Here is a 15,966-nt window from a genome sequence, read left to right on the forward strand (position 1 = left end):
CAGGCAATAAATATAGGCCCAGTCAGTGCTGCCCATGTCCCACATTTAAGTTTAAAAAATGTTAGTCAAACATTGATGTGAGGGGTCACCTTGAGTATTAAGAGCATTCTGTAAAATGGGGGCGGAGTCAGTTGAACCCATTTTTAATCAGTCTATTCAGTGATGTTATTACATACCTCTGGAGTAGGTAGGACTTGAACCCAGGCCTCCTGTCTCAAAGCCAAGACCAGTACCACTGCTACCAGAGTCTGTTCTAAGGGTGTGTTCATGGAGTTTGTGGTATGTTATTTGTAAGCAGGTCGAAAGCATTAACTGGGGAAGAAGAACAAACTGAAATTGGTGATAAGACTGCACTCAAATATCCTTCCTATCTTTCTTCACTTAAATCTATCCAATTATATTTTTGCATGAATTCCCTTCTCTCTCATGAATGTCTATCTTTCCCTTAAATGTGTCTATCTTAATTGCTTCCCTTGTTCTTCTCGCTGTCGGGGATTTTTGGTTTGGAAGGTGCTGACGAAGGAGGCTTGGTGCATTTCTGCAGTGCATCATGTAACTGGTCCACACTGCTGCTACTGAGCTGAGGTGGTGGGTGGGGATGTCAAAGGTGGTGGGTGGGAATGTCGAAGGTGGTGGGTGGGGATGTCGAAGGTGGTGGGTGGGGATGTCGAAGGTGTGGAAAAGGAAGAAATCTCTTAGGTAGAACCCTTCAGAGTATTGATATGCAGGTCCACAGATCATTGAAGGTGGCAGTGCTTGTGGGTAAGGGAGTGAAAAAGGCCTATGGCATGTTTGCCTTCATTGAAAGGGGCACTGAGTATAAAGATAGACAAGTTATGCTGCAGTTTTATAGCACTTTAGTGAGGTCACACTTGGAATACTGCACACAGTTCTGGTTATCACACTCCCAGAAGGATGTGGATAATGTGGAGAGGATACAGAGAAGGTTTACCAGGATGTTGCCTGATATGGGAGATTTTTAGCTATGAAGGAAAGTTGGATAGACTGGGTTTGTTTTCACTGGAGCACAGGAGGTTGAGGGGGTGACCTGATAGAAGGTTATAAGATTGTGAATGGCCTGGATAGAGTGGCAAGTATGAGGCTTTTTCCCAGGATAGAGGGATCAGTTACTCAGGGACAAAGGTTCAAGGTGTGCAGGGGAGTTTAAAAGAGAGATGCCAGGCACATTTTTCACACAAAGGGTGGCGAGTGCCTGGAACACGTTCCCAGAGGAGTGGTGGAAGCAGACACAATAGCAACATTCAAGAAACACCTGGATGAATAATGAATGGGAAAGAAATAAAGAGTTATGGATCCGGTAAGTGAAGACGGTTTTGGCATGGAAGGGCACAATGTGTTGGTGCAGGTTGGAGGGCCGAAGGGCCTGTTCCTGTCCTGGGTTATTCTTTGCTGATGCAGTGCCATCGAACTGGGCTGCTGTGTCCTGGGTGGTGCTGAGCTTCTGAAATGATTCTCAGGTTATTTTATGAGGAAAGGCTAGACAGGCTGGGTCTGTATCCTCTGGAGTTTAGAAATGTTTGTGGTGACTTCATTAAAACATAGAAGTTTCTGAAGTGATTTGATTGGGTGGATATCAAAAGGATGTTTCCTCTTGTGGGTGTTTCAATGAATGGTGATAGTTTAAAAATAAGAGGCACACCCATTTAAAACAGATGAGGAAACATTTTTTCTGTCTGTGTTAAGAATCTTTGGAATCCCTTCTTTCAAAGATAATGGATGCAGAATTTTAAAATATTTTTTAGGCAGAAGTGTATAGTCTTTCGTCCCCTTGGTAATGAAGGACTTATTGGGCATATGCAGGACTGTAGAGTTGAGGTTAAAATCCGATCAGCCACGATTTTATTGAACAGCAGAGAAGAGTCAAAGAGCTGAGTGGCCGATTCTTCCTTGTGTGTATGTATGTCCTTCTGCGTGTTGTTAGAGTTGCCCCAGTCCAGGCAAGTCAGGAGTATTCTATCACATTCCTGATGTGTGCCTTGTAGATGGTGGACAGGCTTCGAGGAGGCAGAAGGTGAGTTACTTGCTGCAGAGTTCCCAGCCGCTGATCTGCTGTTGTAGCTGTTGTGTTTACATGGTGAAGCCAGTTGAGTTTCTGCTCAGTGATGACTTTCAGGATGTTGATAGTGGAGGATTTAATGATAAGTAACATAATTGAATGTCAAAGGGAAATGGTTAGATTCTCTCTCATTACAGGTAGTTATCGCCTGGCATTTGTGTGGCACACATGTTACTTGCCACTTGTCAGCATCTTGTTCATCCATACAGCTGATCTCTGTCCTCACTGTGTTCCTGTTGGGCGAGGTCGTTGCCTTGGGACTTCTACCTAGTTTCCTATCCATTACATCCTGTCTTTCCTGAACCCATGCTTTCCCCTGAGATGCGACAATGTTCTGGATGAAACTGTCCAGAAATTCCTCCAATTCCTTTGTGAGTCAGAGTTTCTGTAAGTTACATTCAGGCTCAGTGACTCTGAGCTGGAGAATTTCAAACTGGAAGTGTATTTGTTTTGAATATCTTGACCACTAGCTCCTACATTCTACAGTCCAAATCCACAGTCAACTCTGAACTTTAGTTATTTAATTAGGGTCTTTGTTCAAAGAATATGTGCACTTACCATTGAGTAGTTTAACCAGGTAAGCTATAAATTTGATTCTGTGTTTGTACTTAGCTGTGCCTAGATTAAATGACTCTGTTAGAATTGAGAGAAAAAAACCTTAAAGATAATCAAACAGTTTCTGACCTGCTTACCTAATTAAAGTCTTTTTAACCTCAGATTGCAGGTCTGTCTGTTCCTCCCTTGGAGCAAGCCTTGTTCTCTAGTAAAAAGTTAAACAACATCTGTTCTCTCACCCGCTGAATATCCCAGAATTGAGTAAATGCAGCAAAATTGAATATGATTCTCAGAGAATCAACAAAGCCACAGCCTGATTTGTTGAGTTAATTTATGAAAGTCGGTGTGTTCACCATTCTGTTCATTCTGAAATCACAGGAGATAGTCTCTGCCCCTGGGCGCTGGCTAGCTCACTGCCTGTTGCTCTGTATCACTGTCTCACTATCCCATAGTTATCTGAGTAGGATTGAAGAGACCTTGTGTACAGCAGACTGAGTGTAGAGATCACAGCATCAATACCTGTGTTGACACAATCTGTTGCTTTGAAAGTGCACGCATGTTTGTGAGAGTCAGTTTGAGAGGCAGGAATGATTTCATTGTATGGAACACATTGTAAGTCAGTTGTCTAAGTCAGAAATACTTACATCTGTTCTCAGTGAGTTTATCCCAGGGCTGAATCCAGTTTTTGCCACACTCTGTCAGGACTGTGAGGGCAGTGAGCCAGACTGGAGAGGAGTGTACTGCTGACCTGTCCAGATACAGGGAAAGAGGCTGAGGGCGGGCAGTCCCCAACAGGGCAGTGTTTGAGAAGGATTTGGAGCTGTTCATTGCTGCACAGAACCACCACTTAGCACCATTGGCTGTGAGAGCTGATGAGGACGACAGTCTGAGCTGGTAACTGCTTCTGCATGTCCTGTCATTCAGGACCATGGTGTCACACCCCTTTGGGGGTGGAGTTATCACAATTTAATAAAATATAAGTCAGTCAGCTCATAGGTCTGTTAACCAAAGCAGAAATTATTGGAGAAACTCAGTAGGCCTGGTAGCATTTGTGGATGGAGAAACAATTAGGGTTTTGAATCTGATGTCTCTTCATTGACCTTGTCATCTTGGAGATAGCTGCCATCCCTGAATTCTCTCCAAATACTATGTCAAATTTTGCCTGAGCAGCTTCTCTGTCCCTGTTAAACAGTTTGAGAAGTGTTCGTCTGGCTTTCCCAATCTGCTTCTGTCTGAACTCGAAATGTGTGGCTGAGAAAATGTTGAGCGCAGTTTCTCTTCTTTATCCCTCACATCCTTTAGCTGTTCACCCAGGCTTACCCCCAGACCCTCTCTGCTCCTGTGAACACAACCCTGAATCTTCAGCTGTTTCATTCCAAGTCTCAATCATGTCAAGATACTCAAAAAGTGAGACCAATCTGAGGGGCAGGGATTAGGAAGGGGATTTCTTGCTATTATGAATGATACTGATAAAGCAAATGAAGACGAACAGGCAGGAGGTTTTTGTCAAAGGAAACAGGTAGATATAACCAGGTTTTCTATGTAGAGGGTATTGACCCGGAGTATACTGGATGAGCTGTGATGTATGATCAACAATAACGTGCAATGAGCTCCCTGAAAGAGCCAGCAGACACACAATGGGCTGCAAGTCCTTCTCCTGCGTTGTATTAATAAGATCCTGTAACTCTGTTCCCTGACCTGACCTTGCTGTGTATTCTCATTGATCTAACTTTTTTGTTTTCAAGGTACGGGCTATGAGGTTGTCATTTGTTGGTGAGCTAGGCTGGGAGTTGCATGTGCCAAGGGAATCCTGTGTCGCTGTTCATCGGGCTGTGATGCAGTCTGGGGCAAAATTTGGAATCGCCAATGCTGGTTATAGAGCCATTGATTCACTGAGTATTGAGAAAGGTAAGTACTGTCAGAATGCACAATACTGCGATGCAAAGTGAACCCACACCCTCATTAACGCCACGGTCAAACAGTCGGTGTGAGAGTTCTCTCTAACAAGAACCTCTTCCTGCAGTTTGACCTGACCAGGACTTACTGTTCACACTGAGGCCCGTTTCTGATTCAGTTGTTGATTTTATCTTATAACGTTTCAATTGTTTCTGCTGGTGGGAGAGACTCTGAGGGAGGAGGATTTCCAGCCATGAACGCTGGCTGCATATCTGTCAAAAATAAACAGTGAAACATTTTTGACAACAGTGAAAGAGCCCGGCATAGATAATGAAAGGTTCACTTGATTGACCATTCTGACTGAGGGAGTGCTGCACTGTCACAGGGTCAGTGCTGAGGGAGCGCCGCACTGTCACAGGGTCAGTGCTGAGGGAGCGCCGCACTGTCACAGGGTCAGTGCTGAGGGAGCGCCGCACTGTCACAGGGTCAGTGCTGAGGGAGTGCTGCACTGTGGGAGGGTCAGTGCTGAGGGGGTGCTGCACTGTGGGAGGGTCAGTGCTGAGGGAGTGCCGCACTGTCACAGGGTCAGTGCTGAGGGAGTGCTGCACTGTCAGAGGGTCAGTGCTGAGGGAGCACCGCATTATCGGAGTTTGTCTCGCACCTGGCTTAAGTTGAATCTATTTTGATCGTGGATTAAAAACAGGCTAATGTGTTGAGGGATGTGAAACATTGATCTTCCATGTAGTTTGTGTGGGTTTGAATTGCAGGTTACAGACACTGGCATGCTGACCTTCGATGTGATGACACCCCACTTGAAGCAGGGCTGGCTTTCACTTGCAAACTAAAATCAAACATCCCCTTTCTTGGCCGGGAGGTGCTAGAGAAGCAGAAAGCCGAGGGCCTGTGTAAACGCTTGCTGTGTTTCACCATTGATGAGTAAGTGACTGAACCACAACTGTCTCAGGAATAGGGATTGTCGGAGCTAGTTTATTTAAAATTGCAACAACTTCCAAATGTAATCTTGCACTGTGGATTTGAGTCCATTTTTGAGTGGAACTCCCCTTAGAATCTTACAGAGAAGTCCAATTGGTTGCATCCCTGGTGATCTCCCCATATCATCTGGAGTTTATTTCCCTCCTGTTTTATTCTGCTATTATGAATTGTCTCCATTTACAAGCCCCTGTCGCAGGCAGTGAGTTCCGAATTATAACTACACGCTGTGTAAAAAAATTCTTTCACATCCTCACTGCACCTTGTGCACAAAACCTTAAATTCTAATCCTTTCAACTTCTGACAACAGGACATAAATCCTGTAAATCATCGATGAACTTTCCTCTTAACCTCCTATTCTCTAAGGAGAACAATTCTAGCTTCTCCATCCTCATCTTGTCACTGAAATTCCTCGTCATTGGATCCATTTGGTAAATCTCCTCTGTACTCCTGAACCAAATGAAATACTTTATTTGCTGCCTGAGCAGAGATTGATATAACTTCCCTGCGTTTATATCCAACATCCCTGCTTACGGAGACCAAACTACCCTAAGCTTTGCTGACACCTGTCCCAATATTTATTCCACATTCAAAGATCTAGGCATTTGACATCATGTTTCTCTGACCCAACACACTCTTTAAAACTCTACCCTGTTAGTCAGATAGATTACTATATGAGTTAAAGTGCTGAATACTCAGAGCTGAGCTGTAGAATGGAAGAACCCACAGCAAGAGCAGGAAAATCAGGAATAGAAAGCTGCCAAACACCGCGTTTCCTAATGTCTGAGAAAAGTCTAGATTCATTTCAAGGTTATGTTCCCCAGACTGCAGTAAGTACAGGGCCAGATAAAACACAGGCCTCAGCCCGCCCCCATCATTCAGATTGTTGTAGGATAATTTACAGAAAGATGCAGTGCACACTCCCACCAAATTGCTTTCAGTAGGTCATGACCTGAACATCAGTGTGAGAGGTGGCTCTTATTGTACAATCTCGTACTGTTTTGTGATAAAAACAAATTGTTATTCCATAGGAAGGTTCCCATGTTTGGCCTGGAAGTGATTTGGAGGAACGGGAAAATAGTTGGACATATTCGGAGGGCAGATTTTGCATTTACACTCAACAAGACCATCGCGTACGGCTATGTCAGGGATCCTGATGGTGGAGTCGTAAGTAAAGATCATATCAACACCTAGGAATGTTTGAGGCGTCAGTGTAGAGGAAGGTTTAACCTGTATCTAATCCTGTGCTGTCCCCGTTCTGGGAGTGTTTGAATTAGAATCATAGAGTCCCTACAGTGTGGAAACAGGCCCTTCAGCCCAACAAGTCCACACCGACCCTCCGAAGAATAACCCCACCAAGACCCATTGCCCTACCATATCACTCTACATTTACTCCTGACTAATGCACCTCACCTACAAATTCCTGAGCACTACGGGCAACTTAGCTTGGCCAGCCCATCGAAGCAAAAGTAGCACCCAGAGGAAACCCACACAGACACAGGGAGAATGTGTAAACTCCACACAGGAAGTCACCTGAGGTGGGAATTGAACCCGGGTCTCTGGCGCTGTGAGGCAGCAGTGCTAACCACTGCCACCATGCCCCACAACTGAGGGGAACAACGTAGAGGCAGCTTTACTCTTTACCTGATCTTCCTGTACTGGTTCCTTCCAGGTTGACCCTGTGAACTCTCCCAATGACAAAAACAGAAAATGCTAGAAAAGCTCAGCAGGTCTGGCGGTGTCTGTGAAGTGAGATCAGAGTTAATGTTTCGGGTCCAGTGAGTCTTCTTCAGCCCTCTGTCGGAGTGTTAGCTCTCATTGTCCCTCTCTGACCTTCCTGTCCTGTACATGAGGCTATTGCTCAATGACATGGTGTTGACAGACACCAGGCTGTGGGTTTGTGATGCTTTTCCAGCCTTAGCTAGTGCAGGTACATCATATAATCAAGAACACTAATGTGATAATATCCCTTATCACAGGAGGGATTTAAAGTCAGGCAGTTAAGTTTCAGTTCTGCAGGTCACTGGTACGATCACATCTTTAATAGTGTGTGCAGTTATAGGTTCCTTATTTAAGGACGATGTAACAGCATTGGGAGTGATTCAGAGGAGATTTCCTGGAAGGAGTGAGTTGTGTTATGGGGAAAGGTTGGACAGACTGGGTTTGTTCTCACTGGAGGTTTGAGAGTGAGGGGTGATTTGATTGAAGGGTATCAGATCCTGAATGGTCTTAACAAGGTGCATAGGGAAAGGGTCAGTCCAGAACCAGGAACACAGATTTAAAATTAGGGTCGCCTTTTTCTAACTGAGCTGAGGATAATTCTTCTTAGGATCGTGTGGCTTTCAGCATCTCTACCTGAGGAAGTATAGTCATTAAATAATTGTAGGACAGATTTGGATAGATGCTTGTTTGGTAAAGGATCAGAGATGATTAGGGATGGGTGAGAATGTGGAATCTGAGCCATGACCAGATCAGCCAGGGTCCAGTTAAACAGCAGAGCAGGCTCCAGTATGTCACTTCTTGTGTACATTTGGATGTTCATACACCTTCTGTCACTTGACCTTCTAAGGCCTTCACAGTGATTAGTAAGAATATAAGAGATATGAACAATAAGGAGGCCATTCAGCCCATTGAGTTGCTCCACCAATCAATAAGATCTTGACTGGTCTGATTATTGAGTAAAAAGTGAGGACTGCAGATGCTGGAGATCAGAGCTGAAAATGTGTTGCTGGTTAAAGCGCAGCAGGTCAGGCAGCATCCAAGGAACAGGAAATTCGACGTTTCGGACTAAAGCCTTCTGGTCTGATTATTGCCTCAACTGCAACGTTTCTGTTTTCACCCCATTACTCCTCAGTGTTTTGAAGCTCAAAGCCTTGAATATATTCAATAATTCAGCTTCTACAGTTGTGTGTGGGGCCAGTGATCCCAAAATTAACAATGCTTTGGTAGAAGTTATTCTTTCTCATTTCCATCTGAAATTGGATACCTCATATTTGTAAACTATGACCCCTAGTTCTGTCCCCCACCATAGGAGGAGAAACATCCTCTCAGCTTCCACCCTGTGAATCATCTGCAAAGTCAAACCTTTCAGTAAGATCAGTCTCATTCTTCTAAACTCTCATGAGTGTAGGTCCAACCTCCCCAACCTTTCATCATACGGCAATCCCCCTCCATCCAGGAGTCAGCTGAGCAGCTAGAACAAAGTGAGGACTGCAGATGCTGGAGACCAGAGTCGAGAGAGTGGTGTTGGAAAAGCGCAGCAGGTCAGGCAGTAACCGAGAAGCAGGAGAATCGATGTTTCGGGCATAAGCCCTTTATCTTCTCTGAAGCAGCACCAACTCCTGTTAAACTAAAGAGGCCAGAATTATGTTTTTGGGTCTTGCCAATATCCTGTAGAGCTGTAACAAGGCTTCTCTGTGTTAATACTCTATCCCCATTGCAATAACCCCCTCCCCCCGAGTCTTCTCAACTCAGGTTGGTAAGATATCATGGTGTGCCAGTGGGATCAGTGCTGAGACCTCAACTATTCACAATTGATATCAATGAGTTAGATGGAGCAACATTTCATGGCCTAATTTGATAGCGACACACCGATACAAAAGTAAGTTGTGGAGAGGACATAAGGGGACTACAGCATACATTACGCAGGTGGGAACAAGTGTGGCAGATGAAATATAACATGGAAAATATGAGACACTACATTTTGTCAAGAAGAATAAAAAAGAAGCATATTATGTAAATGGTGAGATTACAGACTTCAGAGGTGCAGGAGGATCTAGGTGTCCTTATACATGAGTCATAAAAGATTAGTTTGCAGGTACAGCAAGTAATTAGGAAAGCTAATAGAATGTCATTTTTTTACTGTGATGGGAATTGAGTAGGAACATTGGGAGGTTACGCTACAGTTATATAGAGACTGGTGGGAACACAGCTGGAAGGACGTAGATGTGTTGGAGGGGATTCGGAGAAGGTTTATCAGACCAATCCCTGGAATGCTGTGTTGTCTGATGAGGAAAGGTTGGACAGGTTAGGCTTGTATGCCCTGGTGGTTCAGAGGTAGGCGATCAAACATAAACAATGCTGATGAGGCTGGACTGTGTGGATATGGAGAGAATGTTTCCTGTAGTGGTGAAATCTAACCATCACAAACCCACAGCCTGGTGTCTGTCAACACCATGTCATTGAGCAATAGCCTCATGTACAAGACAGGAAGGTCAGAGAGGGACATGGAGAGAATGTTTCCTGTAGTGGTGAAATCTAGAACTAGGGGGTCAATGTTTAAAAATCAGGGATCACATATTTATAGCAGATTAAGAGTTTTTTGTCCTCTAAGGGTTGTGAATCTTTAGAATACTTCTCTCGAAAAATGGTTGGCAGCAGAGGCCCTGAGTATTGTGAAGGAAGAGGTGGATAGAGTTTTGTAAAGCAAGGTAGGAATGTAGTTTTTGGAGTTGGAGTCCGATGAGCTGTGAATGTGTTGAAAGTAAAGCAGGTTCAAGCAGCCTACTCCTGGTCCATATGTACAACAAGGACAGAATCTCAGGATAGATGGCTGATCAGTTATGACTGAGATGAAGAGAAATTTCTTCACTGAATGTGTTGTGAATCTTTGGAATCTCCTACCTCTGAGTTATTGATGATCGATCATTAGATAAATTTAAGACTGAGATGGAGAAATTGTGAGATATGGTTATAGGTGCTAAAGTGGGATTGAAACAAAGATCAGCCATGATTGTATTGCATGGTGGAACAACTGCAAAAGATCACATGGTCTACCTCTCCTCCAATTTCTTGAAATCCAATCTGAAATAGTTTTTTTTAAAGATTATCCACTTCTTTTGAGATGCTCAGATACTGGATATCAGGACCAGAGACTTGCCAGCCTTCAGTCTCGTTAGTTTCCTAGGCACGTTTTGTATGTGATAACAGTTCTTTACATATCTCCATTCCTTTTATCTCCTGATTTTCTACAATTCTTAAGGTTTTTTTTGTGTCTTCCAATGTAAAGAAGCTTATAAACTGTGTCTGGAATTTTTTGAGGGTGTAATTCTGAAGATGGACGAGGGAGATCCAGTGGATGTAGTGTACCTGGACTTTCAGAAAGCTTTTGATAAAGTCCCACATAGGAGGTTAGTGAGTAAACTTAGGGCGCATGGTATTGGGGGCAAAGTACGAACTTGGATTGAAAGTTGGTTGGCTGATAGGAAACAAAGAGTAGTGATAAACGGCTCCATTTCAGAATGGCAGGCAGTGACCAGTGGGGTACCGCAGGGATCAGTGCTGGGACTGCAGCTTTTTACAATATATGTTAATGATATAGAAGATGGTATTAGTAATAACATTAGCAAATTTGCTGATGATACTAAGTTGGGTGGCAGGGTGAAATGTGAGGAGGATGTTAGGAGATTACAGGGCGACCTGGACAAGTTAGGTGAGTGGTCAGATGCAGTTTAATGTGGATAAACGTATGGTTATCCACTTTGGTGGCAAGAACAGGAAGGCAGATTAGTCTGGCGCACTGACCTCTACACCACAGAAACCAAACGCCAACTCAAGGACACCTCTTCCTACTGCCCCCTCGACCATGACCACCCCGCCCCCACCCTTAACCAAACCATCGTCTCCCAGACCATACGGAACCTCATTACCTCAGGAGATCTCCCACCCACAGCTTCCAACCTCATAGTCCAGGAACCCCGCACTGCCCGGTTCTACCTCCTTCCCAAGATCCACAAGCCTGACCGACCCATTGTCTCAGCATGCTCCTGCCCCACTGAATTCATCTCTACTTACCTCGACACTGTCCTATCCCCCCTAGTCCAGGAACTCCCCATGTACGTTCGAGACACCACCCACGCCCTCCACCTCCTCCAAGACTTCCATTTCCCTGGCCCCCAACGCCTCATCTTCACCATGGATATCCAATCCCTCTACACCTCCATCCGCCGTGACCAGGGCCTCCAAGTCCTCTGTTTTTTCCTCTCCCGACATCCCCAACAGTACCCTTCCACCGACACTCTCATTTGTTTGGCCGAACTGGTCCTCACCCTTAACAATTTCTCCTTTGAATCCTCCCACTTCCTCCAGACCAAAGGGGTAGCCATGGGCACACGTATGGGCCCCAGCTATGCCTGTCTCTTTGTTGGCTACGTAGAACAGTTGACCTTCCATAATTACACCGGCACCACTCCCCACCTCTTCCTCCGCTACATTGATGACTGCATTGGTGCCACCTCGTGCTCCCTCGAGGAGGTTGAGCAATTCATCAACTTCACCAACACATTTCACCCTGAATTTAAATTTACCTGGACCATCTCTGACACCTCCCTCCCTTCCTGGACCTCTCCATCTCCATTAATGACGACTGACTTGACACTGACATTTTTTGCAAAGCCACCGACTCCCACAGCTACCTGGATTACACCTCTGCCCACCCTACCTCCTGCAAAAATGCCATCCGGTATTCCCAATTCCTCCGCCTCCGCCGTATCTGCTCCCAGGAAGACCAGTTCCACCATAGAACACACCAGATGGCCTCCTTCTTTAGAGACCGCAATTTCCCTTCCCACATGGTTAAAGATGCCCTCCAACACATCTCGTCCACATCCCACACCTCCGCCCTCAGACCCCACCCCTCCAACCGTAACAAGGACAAATCGCCCCTGGTTCTCACCGTCCACCCTACAAACCTTCGCATAAACCAAATCATCCGCCGACATTTCCGCCAACTCCAAAAAGACCCCACCACCAGGGATCTATTTCCCTCCCCAGCCCTTTCCGCCTTCCGCAAAGATCGTTCCCTCTGTGACTACCTGGTCAGGTCCATGCCCACCCCCCCCACAACCCACCCTCCCATCCTGGCACTTTCCCCTGCCACTGCAGGAACTGTAAAACCTTTTCCCCACACCTCCTCCCTCACCTCTATCCAAGGCCCTAAAGGAGCCTTCCACATCCATCAAAGTTTTACCTGCACATCCACCAATATCATTTATTGTATCCGTTGCTCCCGGTGCGGTCTCCTCTACATTGGGGAGACTGGACGCCTCCTAGCAGAGCGCTTTAGGGAACATCTCCGGGACACACGCACCAATCAACCACACCGCCCCGTGGCCCAACATTTCAACTCCCCCTCCCACTCTGCCGAGGACATGGAGGTCCTGGGCCTCCTTCACCGCCGCTCCCTCACCACCAGACGCCTGGAGGAAGAATGCCTCATCTTCCGCCTTGGAACACTTCAACCCCAGGGCATCAATGTGGACTTCAACAGTTTCCTCATTTCCCCTTCCCCCACCTCACCCTAGTTCCAAACTTCCAGCTCAGCTCTGTCCCCATGACTTGTCCGGACTTGTCCTACCTGCCTATCTCCTTTTCCACCTATCCACTCCACCCTGTCCTCCCTGACCTATCACCTTCATCCCCTCCCCCACTCACCCATTGTACTCTATGCTACTCTCTCCCCACCCCCACCCTCCTCTAGCTTATCTCTCCACGCTACAGTCTCACTGCCTTTATTCCTGATGAAGGGCTTTTGCCTGAAACGTCGATTTTGCTGCTCCTCAGATGCTGCCTGAACTGCTGTGCTCTTCCAGCACCACTGATGCAGATTACTACCTAAATGGAATCAATTTCGATAAAGGGGCAGTACAGAGAGATCTGGGTGTTCTTGTACATCAGTCAATGAAAGTAAGCATGCAGGTACAGCAGGTAGTGAAGAAGGCTAATAGCATGCTGGCCTTCATAACAAGAGGAATTGAGTATAGTAGCAAAGAGGTTCTTCTGCAGCTATACAGGGCCCTGGTGAGACTACACCTGGAGTGCTGTGTGCAGTTCTGGTCTCCAAATTTGAGGAAAGACATTCTGGCTATTGAGGGAGTGCAGCGTAGGTTCACGAGGTCAATTCCTGGAATGGCGGGATTACCTTACGCTGAAAGACTGGAGCGACTGGGCTTGTATACCCTTGAGTTTAGAAGACTGAGAGGGGATCTGATTGAGATATATAAGATTATTAAAGGATTGGACACTCTGGAGGCAGGAAACATGTTTCCGCTGATGGGTGAGTGCCGAACCAGAGGACACAGCTTAAAAATACGGGGTAGACCATTTAGGACAGAGATGAGGAGAAACTTCTTCACCCAGAGAGTGGTGGCTGTGTGGAATGCTCTGCCCCAAGGGCAGTGGAGGCCCAGTCTCTGGATTCATTTAAGAAAGAGTTGGATAGAGTTCTCAGGGATAGTGGAATCAAAGGTTATGGAGATAAGGCAGGAACAGGATACTGATTAAGGATGATCAGCCATGATCATATTGAATGGTGGAGCAGGCTCGAAGGGCAGAATGGCCTACTCCTGCACCTATTGTCTATTGTTCCAAGTCTTCACCATTTCCTTGTGTTTCATTATAATTTACTATTCCCATTTGCTAATGGCCAACATTTATTTTAGAAACAGTTCCCCTCCTTGCATACATTTACAGAAGCTCTCACAGTGTGGTGTTGCATTTGTTGCTTATTTATTCTCAATTTCTGATTTTTTTTAAATTAGATATCCTTTGTCAATTTGTGAACTTTTCCCTATTTTCTGGCTTACCATCACATGACCAAGAATCTATCTCCCTCTGCCTTTTCAACATCATATATCAGCCTTTTCTTTCAATTTGAAGCCGTTAATGACATTCTTTATTAGTCACTGATGGTGCAGGTTTCTCTCAGAGTCTTCCTATATCTGAAGAATATAACCTCATTGAGAGAGTTATGAAATATCTCTTCAAATTTCTGCCATTGCTTCGATGTCAAATTATATCTGAACCTTTTTCCCATTCCCTGTTATAAATTCTTCCTTCATGCTACTGCTATGACACTAGTTTCAGACCTCAGTTTTTCACCCTCAAATTGAATGTAAAATTCTTACCCAGGGATCCTTGACAATGAAATCATTCATTAATCTTGTCTCATTACCCATTATTGATCTAAAACAGCTTGACCCCAGGTTGGCTTCAGAAAATATTGTTCTAAAAAGCTGTATTGAATAAACAGTGGACTCAGACTCAAGGCTATTTTGCTCAATTTGCTTCATTCTATCTATATGAAGAATAAAATTGCTGATGATTATTGTGGTACCTTTCTTAGAAGCCTCTATTATTACTTGATTATAGTTTCTCCTGCACAGTAGCTCTTGTGAGGGGAACCTACTCCCACCAATGACTGTCTTCCCTTAGTATTTATTTTGTGTAGCTCTTTTACCTAAATCAAATCTTAGTTTCTTCATGAAATCAGGTACCATCCCTTTAGTTACTCCTGTTCACTGGAAGCCATCTCCCTAAATCCCTTTTGCCCCTCTCCTCCATTCTAATGTCCAAAAAGTGTAAGGAGTTGATAATAGTTTTGGCACTAAATTTGAGACCATCTGCTGCCACATCCCTCTCCTTGCCTACCCAGTCGGGCCAAAGTACCTTGAAAGATTCTGTTTTGCTCTAGTTTCTCCCATGTCTCCTCCATGGCCTGTCTGAGGCTTGCCTCCCGTTTCCTCACTGCTGACCACTGAGCCTGTCCTGCTGGATTACAAAAACCACCCTTGAACCCTCCATCCTTGCAACTGACCATCTTGGATCTCTTCAGACTCCTTGTCTCCTGGAGCACCTTCACATACGTGATGGGCTGAATGGCTTCCTTCTTTGCTGTTATATTTCTGTCATGACCTTTCCTGACCTTTCTTGTCTGTAAAGTATTGAACGGTTTGTCCATAATCTAATTTTTGATGAGCAGAAGTTTCCTCCAGTTCATCATTGGAGAGACTGAAGCTAATGATTTGGTTCCTCCAACAAACCCCATTCCTGATTCCATCCCTGCACCCCCCCCCCGCTGCCGCGGCAACTGTTGTAAGCTGCAACTGACCAATCTTGATCCCGGTGTGACTCTCAACTCTCAAAAGAAAGTCCCACTATATATTTGCATTTTTGGTAAGATGGTAGAATCAGGTGCTTGTACCTCAGCTTGTTAATTTTTATTGTTATGTGTTACCTGTTCTGATACATTCCGAGTGAATTCTCTGTATAGTGTGTTTGTGTTTTCAGTCTCTGTGTCTCACTCCAGGTAACACCGGACTTTGTGAAGAGTGGGGAATATTCACTGGAGAGAATGGGCATCTGCTACCCAGCAAAGGTCCATCTCAAATCACCCTTCGATCCAAACAACAAGCGAGTTAAAGGGATTTATGAGTGAGGACCTGGCCTGCCTGTGATCTCCATGCTCTGAAAGTGGGAAGGATCTGACCAGGAATTGTCTTTGGAAGATCAGTTTCTGGAAGCCAGAAGTGTTTGAAGTTTCTGAACTGGGTATTATAACCTGACTGAGAAAGAGACCTTTTAATATTTTATTGGATTGGAATAATTCTTCAGTCTTTATAATTATTTTCAATCAAGTTTTAACAAATTAAACTTTACATCATTGCCAAAAA

The 15,966-nt window shown here is 45.0% G+C and overlaps 1 protein-coding gene across 2 annotated transcripts in view; it reads left to right on the plus strand.

Annotated features, from left to right (window-relative positions):
- The window catches only part of sardh (sarcosine dehydrogenase), a 116,995-nt gene extending 101,029 nt beyond the window's left edge, over positions 1-15,966 (plus strand). For both annotated transcript variants that reach the window (XM_060841686.1, XM_060841687.1), the window contains exons 18-21: positions 4,378-4,540; positions 5,296-5,464; positions 6,550-6,685; positions 15,603-15,966. In XM_060841686.1, the coding sequence (XP_060697669.1) occupies positions 4,378-4,540; positions 5,296-5,464; positions 6,550-6,685; positions 15,603-15,731 (597 nt within the window). In that variant the 3' untranslated portion in view covers positions 15,732-15,966. The remainder of the gene's footprint in view (positions 1-4,377; positions 4,541-5,295; positions 5,465-6,549; positions 6,686-15,602) is intronic.

This window comes from Hemiscyllium ocellatum, chromosome 21, assembly GCF_020745735.1.
Source record: "Hemiscyllium ocellatum isolate sHemOce1 chromosome 21, sHemOce1.pat.X.cur, whole genome shotgun sequence".
Taxonomy (NCBI): Eukaryota; Metazoa; Chordata; class Chondrichthyes; order Orectolobiformes; family Hemiscylliidae; genus Hemiscyllium; species Hemiscyllium ocellatum.